The sequence below is a fragment of the Mustela nigripes genome, chromosome 9 (genome assembly GCF_022355385.1).
Source record: "Mustela nigripes isolate SB6536 chromosome 9, MUSNIG.SB6536, whole genome shotgun sequence".
NCBI lineage: Eukaryota > Metazoa > Chordata > Mammalia > Carnivora > Mustelidae > Mustela > Mustela nigripes.
The window spans coordinates 6,545,117-6,556,192 of record NC_081565.1 but is presented as its reverse complement, the minus strand read 5'-3'; the positions used below and the strand labels follow the sequence as shown (position 1 = coordinate 6,556,192).

General features: G+C 55.0%; 1 protein-coding gene across 3 annotated transcripts in view; it reads left to right on the top strand.

The window, feature by feature from the left end:
- Nucleotides 1–326: 326 nt before the first annotated feature.
- MIGA2 (mitoguardin 2) overlaps nucleotides 327–11,076 on the top strand; it is a 26,520-nt gene continuing 15,770 nt past the window's right edge. Inside the window, exons 1-6 of one of the 3 annotated variants that reach the window (XM_059410582.1) lie at nucleotides 327–405; nucleotides 2,873–3,099; nucleotides 4,041–4,251; nucleotides 6,009–6,121; nucleotides 7,189–7,306; nucleotides 7,504–7,640. In XM_059410582.1, the coding sequence (XP_059266565.1) occupies nucleotides 3,004–3,099; nucleotides 4,041–4,251; nucleotides 6,009–6,121; nucleotides 7,189–7,306; nucleotides 7,504–7,640 (675 nt within the window). In that variant the 5' untranslated portion in view covers nucleotides 327–405; nucleotides 2,873–3,003. Of the gene's footprint in view, nucleotides 406–458; nucleotides 477–2,872; nucleotides 3,100–4,040; nucleotides 4,252–6,008; nucleotides 6,122–7,188; nucleotides 7,307–7,503; nucleotides 7,641–11,076 lie in introns of those variants that run through there. The other 2 variants (XM_059410581.1, XM_059410580.1) reach the window with 2 other exon arrangements.

The following is an 11,076-nucleotide window of genomic DNA, read 5'->3' as shown; positions in this document are numbered from 1 at the left end:
GAGGAGCAGAGAAGCCAAATAAGACTCAGACCGATCACAGGTCCCTTCCAGAAAGACCCTCCGAGACCTGATAGCTCCGCCTCAGTCTCTTTAAGGATGGCCCCGCCCCACTCAGCCAACGCAGTCAATCGAATCCCGATGGCCAATGGTAGGGGAGAAGAGATCACTTCCGCGCCTCAACCGCACTTAGGGGGCGGAGCAGGGGCCAAGGAAGGTGGGGCCAGACTGGTCACGTGACACCGCCCATTGGCCAGAGGCCGGAGCTGTGAGGAACGCTTCGGCGACATTCATTGGGCAGAGGAGGGTTGGCCCTGCATGAGGCCACGCCCCCCGCGGTGGCCCCGAGGTTGGTTGCGCGGGTGCCGGGGAAGGAGACGCTGCCCTTCCGCAGCGATGGGATCCTGGGTGAGTGGCTCCTCGGGTTGAGCCTGTGCGGCGGGCGATGCGGCAGGGCCCGGGACTGAGGCTTGCGGCGGGTGGGTGCCAGGTCTGAGCAACGAACTGGGTGGGAGCGCAGATGGGACTAGAAGGGGCCCGGGTTGGAATAAACAGGTACCGCGGCCGTGGGCGGCGCGAGAGGTGGAACGGAAGGTGCCAGGTCAGTGCGGAGATGCCCGGGGCCTGGAACGTTGCAGGGTCGCGGGTACCTGAACCTAGGCTAGCAAAGTACTCGAGATGGAGGGGGCAGGTGTGCCGGTCGTGGGTGGCGCCAGTGGGCACCTGGACGATCCTCAAGGATATTCCAGGGGTCGGACAAGAGAAAAGGGGGCTTGAATTGGGGCTGCGCAGGGAGATGTCCGAGACGGGATGAGCAGATTTTGAATAAGGGGATATTGCTGAGGTTCAGTAAGGGAGTGAGCGCCCAGTACCTAGCTTGGTCAGACTTGGAAAGTAGAATGAACAGAGACGGGGCAGAGGGTGCTTCATAGGAGTGCCTGGGCCAGGGGCATTGCTGGGGTCAGGGAGGAAAGATGGGCTGCTCAGGCCAGAGTCATTAATAGGATTGCCCAGGGCAAGGGAGGAGGTGCCCCTGTGGAAAGTGTGGGCATCCAGGCTGAGGGTGTTGTAAGTGCCACAGCGGGGGTGCAATGAGGGGGGTTCTTGCCCAAGGTTATAGGGTGACTTTCCCAGCTGGAAATGGTGCTGGAAGTGTGTGCACAGGATGGGAGATGTTGCTGCAGGCGGTATCATGGAGAAGAGGAGGCTTCTCCCCAGGTTGCGTCAGTGGGAAAGAAGGGGGCACAGTTGAGCTGAGTCTGGATCCAACCCTGGAGTGAAGCAGGCTTGGGGGCCAGTGTTGTCACCTTGGACTTGCCAGTCTTCCTCTCATCTGGAGCAGCAGAGGCTGCTCTTGACGCTCCTGCAGGCAAGTAACCAGGCCTCCCAGCCACACGTGCCCAGGAGGGAGCCGTGGCAGCTGTAGCAGGTGCCTCAGGGGAAACACCGTAGCTCCAGGATCCCTTGCAGCTGAGGTTCCATCCCAGCTTGGTCAGTTATCGAGTTCAGTCAGGTCGCTTAGCTCTCATGGCCTCAGTTTCCCCATCATAAGCAGTGGACTAAACTCCCAGCCAGAGCCTGTTTCGAAGCCTGGCCTATAGGATAGGTGCTGGGGAAATAGTGGCTGCTGATCCTCGGGCGTTCTGAGGCTTGGGCCAGGCTGGGGGGATGAGAGGGCTGGCTTATGATACGAACCCGGGCCCTGACCACTGGAGGTCACAGCTTAATTCACAGCCTCCTGGCAGGGTGTCTCCTATCTTGACAGCATGATCGTTTCCTTGGCCTTAGACTGGCTCTTCCCGCTTGCCCCCCTCATGCACACAGCCCAGTGCTGGAGCTACACTGGTAGGCTTGTCCATCCTTCCCACTCACTGGGGATAAGCTGTTTCTTGTGCTGCTCCAGTGATTTTGGCCGCCGTCCCAGGTTGATAGGGTCTGTCCTGGCCTGTGTATTCCTTCCGCTTGAGGTCCCAGGAGACCTTGAAGGCATCCTTGGTCTTTGTGGTGGCAGTTGGGGAGTGCTGTGCAGGATGTTGGGGACTGGCAACGTGTGCTCAAATCACTTATTCGCTGACCTTGGAATGGGGCAGTGGGGTACCCTGGGGGGCCTTGAAGGCCCAGGGGAAAGTTGCTTTTGTAGTTTGTAGTTCTGCTGGGGCTTGTCACTTCCTGGTGCAAGTTAGATTTTGCTAAAGGGCTGTATTGAGCACAGAGTCTAAAGTCCAGGAGACCTTGGTACAAGACCTTGGTTGCCTCATACTAGCTGTGTGACTGTGGACTCCTCCTGGCTTAACCCCGCTGAGTCTCACTTTTCTCTTTGGAAACTGGCAGAGATGGGGTGCGGGGCCAGATACCATCTCCTTCACAGAATTGTAATGATACGAAATAACGTATCTAAAGAACCCAGAGCAGAACAGACCCACAGGCTGTCATGGTTTTCGTTATCTGGGTGAGCACCCCACTGCTTTCATAATACAGTCCACGGGAAAGAAAAGCATTCTTGGCTTTATGGGAGATGGACGGGCCTGGCCCTTTCGTGGCCTGGGGTTTTTGTGTAGCTAGTGGAACATGGGTTTAAGAAGATGGTGCAAGTGTGCTGTAGAGCCCCAAGTCTGAGAGTGACCTCTGCATCTCCCAGGCCTTGGGTCTGTTATCGGGCCAATGTGCCAGAGATGCTGTCTCCTGCTCCTAGGGCTCTGGGTGGGCAGAGGGTACGTGGGGCATTTGGCTGCCTTCCTGCCTGAATCCAGGGCTGGCGTGCCAAAGGTAGGCTGTGCTCCCACTTCATCCCCCGGGGCGCTTTTATGGGCATTTCGCATGCCCATATGCTCATATGAGCATATCCTTGTGTCTAACTTGGTCATCCGTCTCTCAGCTCTTTGCAAGGACGCTCTGGTATGTGTGTTCCTGTCTTTTCGAAGCGTGGACGGTGCCTGGGACCCAGCCAGCAGCCAGTTGAAGACATTTTTCTTGGACGCTCTGAGACCTGAGGGTGCTGGTCCTGCCATGGCGTTCCGGAGGACTGAGGGCATGTCCATGATCCAGGCGCTGGCCATGACAGTGGCTGAGATCCCTGTGTTCTTATACACGACCTTTGGGCAGGTAAAGATTGGGGTGGGTTGTGGGCCTCCTGTTATCCCTCTGGCCTCTGAAATACTGAGCCACTCATCCCAGGGTCCCTAGTATTTGGGAAAGCCTATCCCTCATTATAGCTCCAGGCTTCTGGGGTCTCCTCTTTGAGCAAAGCAGGAAGGACAAGCTTAGGAGTCTGGGGCCCCAAGCCTGGTCTTCACTCTGGGCTATCTGAACTCTTGGCCTCAGTTTTTCAGCCTAAAAAGGGTTCAATAATGCGCTCCCTGCCAACCTCAGATGTTTGTGGCTGACCAGGTCTTTTGACACTTCGTAAAGCTTTGCTGTATGCAATGTAGGCTCCCCCCCCCCACCGCCGCCCCTTGAAGGGCTCCCAGCTCAGCAGGCAGAGAATGAGGAGTAGGGAATTGTACAGAGGGGGCAGTTAGGTGGAGTGAATGTTATCGACATCAAGGAGTTGTTACGAAATGGGGTCAGGAGACTTAGGCTTGATTTCAGACTCCCTGTCGTCTCAAGTGCATGTCTTAACCTGTGTGAGCCTCACAGTCTCACCTGGAAAAGGACAGACAGACATTCATTCAGCCAGGTAGCGCAGGTAGAATCCTAGTCCTGTGCCTGGTGTAGTAGGTGCTCGGTCATTGCAGCTGTTGGAGTCACGACCGATAGAGTTAGGGACACCTATTAGAGCCCAGATGTGATCTCTTCGGCATTGTCGCTTTGCTGTCCCCAATCCCCCTCTTTACGTCTGCGTGGTCCACATTTCAGAGGTGCTGGCCAGGTGCCTCCTTGGGGTGGGGGCAGGGGGTGGCTGCCTCTCGATCATTTCTGGTCAGCAAATGTTCCCTGAGTCCCTGAGGCTTCCTGTGTCTCTCATGTGCTCCCCAGCACAGCTCTGCCCACCTCAGAGCTCTTCTGGGGAGATGTAGCCCAGCCACCTCCCTCTTTTCCTGCAGTCTGCCTTCTCCCAGCTGCGGTTGACACCAGGCCTACGGAAGGTCCTCTTTGCCACAGCCCTGGGCACAGTGGCCCTGGCCCTGGCCGCCCACCAGCTAAAGAGGCGACGGCGGAGGAAGAAGCAGGTCGGCCCCGAGATGGGAGGTGCACATCTGGGCACGGTGCCCCTGCCCATCCTCATGGCCAGGAAGGTCCCATCAGTGAAGAAAGGTGGGTGTGAGGCACTCGGGGAGGGCCTGCCCTGGAGTCAGGTCCCAGCTGGGCCCCCGGTCACGGTCGGATCTTAGGCTAGTGATGTCCTGTCTCCAAGCCAAGTTCCCCTCCTCCGGGAGGCAGGGTTGGCAGTAGACCTTTCCCTGAGTCTTCACCAAGTCAGGGTCCTGGTGGGTGATGCAGCCCGATGCGTGTGTCCTCTTGGTGGTGGTAATTCTCGATATCCGCAGACCCCTTGGAAGCAGCTGTGTCCAGAGGGGGCTGGCGGGGCGCAGCTTCTCTGCCCAGGGAGGGAAGTCCCCTGGCTCAGGAGCAAGAAGGACCACGTGGTTCCTGAGCCAGATGGTATTCTCCCCATCCCCCGCCCCCTGCACCCTTTTTCTTTTAAGTTCAGTTCAGCCTTTTGAGCATACAGTTCTTGATGCAATTTCGTGGGCCACCCAGAGACCTGTATTTACACCACATCGAAAACCGTGCGACCATGCTCTCAGTCCCTGTGTCCTGTGTAGTCAGCCCCTCCTTCCTCCCCCCCAGCCCCCGGCCCTGGTAGCCTCTAAGCCATTTTGAGTCTGCTGGTGCGGCTTTCAAAACCCTAATAGACCCCATTTCATTTTGTAACCTAGCAACCCCGTGTTTGCCACGCCTGAACGTCCCGTGGATCTCTTCCCCAGGCAGGAAGTTCTCACAGGCTCCCATCTGGGGAGAAACCTGGTTTAGGAAGGAAAAATCCCCCTTGGGGTGCCTGCTTGGCTCAGTCAGTAGAGTTTGCGACTCTTGATCTCAGTGTCATGAGTTCAAGCCCCACCCTGGGCATGGAGCCTCCTTTAAAAAAAAACAAACCAAAAAGCAAAAAATGAAGAGGAGGAAGGAAGAAATCCCCTTACCCAAAAATGAATTTTCATTGTGAATTATCGTCCCAAAAGGAAAGTTTTCTCTTTACATCTGGAAAAAGAAGTTTTTTTTTTTTTTAAAGATTTTTTATTTTTTATTATTTATTTGACAGGGAGAGATTACAAGTAGGCAGAGAGGCAGGCAGAGAGAGAGGAGGAAGCAGGCTCCCTGCTGAGCAGAGAGCCCGATGCGGGACTCGATCCCAGGACCCTGAGATCATGACCTGAGCCGAAGGCAGCGGCTTAACCCACTGAGCCAACCAGGCGCCCTGGAAAAAGAAGTTTTAAGACTAGTCTAGAACAGGACTTGAGAAGTGCAGCTGTAGCTGGGTTTCTGTGTCCACGGCCCCCGGGGGGACACCTGGAGTTGCCCCCGCGCCGGCCCCTCGCTTGCTTTCCCCGTCCTACCGCCATCACCTCTGGGGCTACCCTCTTGCCCCTTCCCTACTTGTCTCACTTCAAAAGAAAAGTTTGATGTATGTTTCAAGAAGTCGCGGTCTCAGATTCTTTCTGGAAGGAGGAGAATGCCAAATCAGTCAGTCAGTCAGCAACACAGGGAGACGGAGTGAGAAGTAGGCAGAGAAGTCGCCAGCCCTCCTTCTCCGGCTTATCTGGCAGGTCCGGGGCCCTCTGGGCCAGGCCCTGTGCCAGAGGACAGGGATGGGGAAGTGAGCAGGCCCGACAGGCAGAGGCGTCTCACTCTGCCAGGCGCATGCCCCTGGGCGCTCTGCCATCCCCCGGCCTTCGAAGGGGAGGTAGAACAAGCTCCCAGATGAGGAGGGAGAGGGTTGTCTGGAGGTGGGAACAGCCTGTGCAGAGGCTGAACTCCACGGCCACGTCCCCTGGCCCTCCCGTTCCTCACAGGCTATTCCAGCCGGAGGATCCAGAGTCCCAGCAGCAAGAGCAACGACACGCTGAGTGGCATCTCCTCTCTCGAGCCCAGCAAGCACTCGGGCTCCTCCCACAGCCTGGCTTCGGTAAATAGCGGAGGGAGGAGGGCGCCTGGGTGGCTCAGTGGGTTAAAGCCTCTGTCTTCGGCTCAGGTCATGATCCCAGAGTCCTGGGATCGAGCCCCACATCGGGCTCTCTGCTCGGCGGGGAGCCTGCTTCCTCCTCTCTCTCTTTCTGCCTCTCTGTCTACTTATGATCTCTGTCTGTCAAATAAATAAATAAAATCTTAAAAAAAAAAAATAGAGGAGGGAGGACCAGCGGGCTCAGGGCTTAGGCCCTGGTTCTGAGGAGGCTCGAGTCTCTGCCCTCAGGGAGCTCACAGACTGGAAGGAAGACAGGAGAGATTTCCTCTGGTCTCTCATCTATCCACACGGGCTTTCCGAGACTGTCACTAATCACACCGAGGGCCAGGCTTCGGTGAGAGAGGGGGATGGGGCAGAAGAGAGGTGGGTGGCCTCTTGCGGGGAAGATACCTGTCTATGAAAGTTCATTCATTCGTTCATCAGACACGGAGCAGGTGACTGCCTGGTGCCAGGGACTGTGCTGAAGGTAAAGAGATAAATGAGACAAAGAGAAGCTTATTTTCTCCTGGGGAGTGGCTTTGGGCTCATTCGCTCATCTAGTGACCTGTTCGTGCAGTGATCCCTGAGCCCAGGTCTGCACTGGGAACCCAGGGGTGGGCAAGAGAGGGCTCGTGGCCCAGAGGAGCCCACATCCCAGCAGGGCGAGAAGTGGGCCCTACCCCGCCGCGTGGTGGTGGGAGCTCCCTCGGCCTTCCTAGCCCCATCTAGTTGCAGAGTGCCAGAGCAGGGAACAGGCCCAGGGCGGCTTCTGTAGGAGGCTGCTGCTTCCTGGGCTGGCCACTGGCCTCTTCCCTCTTCTGTAGCTTCTGTGAAGTGTTGTCCAGTGCTTTGAGTTTTGGGGACTGGGCCCTGCTGAGGGCTTGGCCATGTGCTGTGGGCTCCCTTCAAGGATGGTCTTCAGAGAGGGTGTGTGACATAGGACCAGGCCATGGGAGGGGCTTGGGTCCTGCAAGGGACCTGGGAGGGCCTTAACCCCTTGCCCTTGGATCCTTGTGCTGCTTGGTGCCCAGACAGTAGCCGTGAACTCGTCCAGCCCCACAGCTGCGTGCTCAGGACCATGGGACACCAGAGGGATGGAAGAGTCCGTGACCACCAGTGACGGCAACGCAGAGAGTCTGTACATGCAAGGTACGGGCCAGGAGGTCAGCTGTGGGCCTCCCCTGGGGCAGAGTTGGGGGACAAACGGCCTCCTCCCAGGAGCCCAGGCGGGGCTCAGGACATCTTCCCAGGTGCTGGTCTGCAACCCCACTCCTGACCCCAAAACCCTCATCCCGTGGGGTCCGCCGAGGTCAGACTCTCTCCCTTGTCTTCCCGCCCGTGCTCAGGCATGGAGCTGTTCGAGGAAGCTCTACAGAAGTGGGAGCAGGCGCTGAGCGTCGGGCAGAGAGGGGACAGCGGCAGCACCCCCACACCAGGGGAGAGCCTGCGGAACCCCGAGACTGCTTCGGAGGTGCTCTCTGAGGTAGGTGGTCCTCTCCTGCGTCTTTCTTTCCCAGCCACGGAGGAGCTTGGAGGTGGGGCAGAGAGACCGCCAGCCTCTGGGAGGCAGCGTAGCACCCTGCCTTCTGCTGGGCTGTGACTTCCCCTTCCACCGGGATGTCAGTCCACCCAAGGGGCTTAGCACATAACATGGCGCTCGGTACTCACTCAGTCATCCGGAGGCTCCTCACACTCCGGTCCCAACTGTGTGAGGAAAAGGTGCCTTTTACGAAGGACTGGTGGGAAATGGCCTTCGTTCAGCGGAGCGGATCACACAGCCTTTGTCCCGTCCTTTCTTTAGACATTTTTGGGGGCACTGTCAGTATTTATTTCAGTATCAGGAAAGAGAAATAAAGCGAAAAAGCTAACATAAAAAATGTGTGTGCTGGATGGACGTTTACTGAAACATTATCTTCTAACAGTAAGAAATCAGAAAAAACTAGAAACGGTCTGTATGTCCATCCACAGGGGTCCGGAGTCCAGTATGCGGGAAATCTGCCTGGGCTGATAGGCTGCTGTGGCCACAGTATGTCATTAAGTGAAAAAGAGCGAGACGTGGAATGTGCGTAGGGGACCCACGTGTGTAAGGGTTCAGAAGGACAGAGATCCCTGCATATGTGTGCCTAGGGGTACCTGGGGTGTTTGTGCATTTCTACTTTCCTCTGGACAGATAACTCGGGAAACTGTTGACAGTGATCTGGGAGGAACATCGGGCTGAAAGGGAAAGGTGGAAAAAGGCTTTTACTGTATTTTACTTTGTGGCGTTCCTAATTTCGAGCTAGGCTTAATGGCAGGTTTTGTACAGGTGATAGGATTGTGGACTGTCTCTTTTAGTCTTTACGCTTTTATGTATTTAAAAAAAAAAAAAGCCCTATGAGCTCCTGTGCTCTGCCGGAGTGAGGGTAAAGTCGGGGCTCTTCAGGGAGTACTCTGACGGTATCTGGAGAGTCTGCAAGGTCAACTTCAGGTCTTAAAAAGGGAGGTTAACCCAGGGAATTGGTTGCACAGGTGAGGAGTGTGGCCAGCCTTTAGGAGCCGCAGAACCTAGAACCAGGCTAGGGGCTGACCGGCCGGCCGGCAGGTGTCGTGTCCCGCCGCTGAGGCAGGGTGGGGCAGTGGTAGGGTGGGAGGCGGGACTGGGAGGGGGTGTTGGTCTCCGCGTTTCCATCCCATTCTTCCCATTCTTTCTCCACCTGTGCCTTTGTGGGCCAGGGGCCAGCTGGCAGGGGAGCCTGGAAACAGTTTGCAGCACCAGGGTGAGGACATGCCTGGCGCAGCGGGTAGGAAGTTGAGGGTGCAGTGCCCTGTACCCCAGCTGGGAACATCAGCTCAGAGCCGGCCTCCCCAGCAGGAGAAGTAGCTACAGGACAGAGGACATTGTAGCTACAGGACAGACATTGGAGAAATGCCCTGGAGGGTGACAGAGCCTTTGGTGTCCAAGGGCACAGCTGCATCAGGTCTCCCCTGTCTATGGGCAGATAGTAGTTCCTGAAGGAGGGTTTCAGGTCGTGGGAAGGAAGAGAGGCAGCTCTGTTTCCAAAACAGTATTGATTGCTAATACTACATCTGAAAATTCTAGAACTTTCATTGTTCGTGTCATGAAAGCAATAAAAAAGAGTGAGAACTCAGAGTGAGAACTACAGAACTAGAAAAGAGCAGGGGAGGCAAAGGCCCAGTCTTCCGTCTTTGATCAGGTGGCTCGTGTTGTGTGATGCGGGCAAAGGCCCTCGGCCTCCCTGGGCACTGGGTGGGGGGAGCCCTTGGCGGGACACCACTGCCAGCCCTAGGATCCTGGCGCAAAGTAGATGCTCAATAACTGATCTCTGTTCTTGGTGTTATCAATGCCTCTAACCCTTCATCCAGACACAACCGCCTGGTATCCTTCCGGGCGTTTCTCTATCCTAAAGATATTTTTTAGCAGGTTTATTGGAGTATTACTCGTATACCATAAAATTCATTTCAGCTCAATTCTGAATTGTGCAATTAATTGGCTTCTAGTATATATTCAGAGTTGGGTGTTCATCACCACAATTAATTTTAGAACATTCTCATCTCGTGTTCCCATGAAGTCCCTTATGCTTCATCAGACGCTCTCGGTCAGACACAGCCCCAGCCCCGGGAAACCCTTCGTCTACTTTTCATCCCTACAGATTGGCCTGGTCTGGGCATTTCTATAAATAGACTCATAACTAGTGGCCTTTTTTTTGTTTTGTTTTTTTAAGATTTTATGTATTTATTTGTGAAGGAAAGCATGAGAGGAGAGAGGTCAGCAGGAGAAGCAGACTCCTTGCTGAGCAGGGAGCCTGATGCGGGGCTCGATCCCACGACTCCAGGATCATGACCTGAGCCGAAGGCAGTCGCTTAACTAACTGAGCCACCCAGGCACCCCAACTAGTGGCCTTTTATGCCTGGCCCCTTTCCTGGGGCATTATGTTTTCAAGGTTCATTCTTCTTCTTTTGTTTTTTTTTTAATTTTTTTAATAAACATATAATGTATTGTTATCCCCAGTGGTACAGGTCTGTGAATCGTCAGGTTTACACACTTCACAGCACTCATCAAGGTTCATTCTTGTAACTTGAATTACCACCTAATTTCTCTGTATTGCTGAGTGATACTCAATGGTGTGGCTGGACCGCGTTTCATTTAGCTGTTCGTCCACTGATGGCCATTTGGGTTGTTTATACTTTGTGGCTCTTCTGAGTGATGCTGCTGTGACCATTGTGTGTGCAAGTGTGTGTGTGGACGCATTGCTTTGAACTCCCTTAGGAGTTCCCAGTAGGAGCAGAAGTGCCGGGTCCTCCAGTAACGCTCTGTTTGACACTTGGAGGAACTGGACCGTTTGCCACGGCAGCTGCGCCGCTTTACACTCCCACCAGCCGTGTAGGAAGCTTCTGGTTTCTCCACATCCTCGCCAGCACTTGTGTTCATCTGTCTTTTCGGTTCTAGCCATCCTAGTGGGTGCGAAATGGTTATGTCGCCGTGGTTTTGATTTGCATTTCCCTGGGCTAACTGGAGCTTCATTTCATGGGCTTGTTCACCATTTGTATGTCATCTTGGGAGAAATGTCTGTACAGATCCTTACAGTTTTTAATTTGGTTATTTATCTTTTTTTTAATGATGTAGCAATTTTTTTTTAAAGATTTTATTTATTTAGTTACAGAGAGATCACAAGTAGGCAGAGAGGCAGGCAGAGAAAGGGGGAAGCAGGTTCTCCACTGAGCAGAGAGCCTGATGCAGGGCTCGATCCCAGGATCCTGAGATCACGACCTGAGCCAAAGGCAGAGGCTTTAACCCACTGAGCCATCCAGGCGCCCCCGATCTAGCCATTTTCTATATTACTCGGTGCTCATCACGGTGAGGGCCGTCTTCATCCCTTTATCTGTCTCACCCATCCCCCCCAGTCAGCTCCCCCATCTGG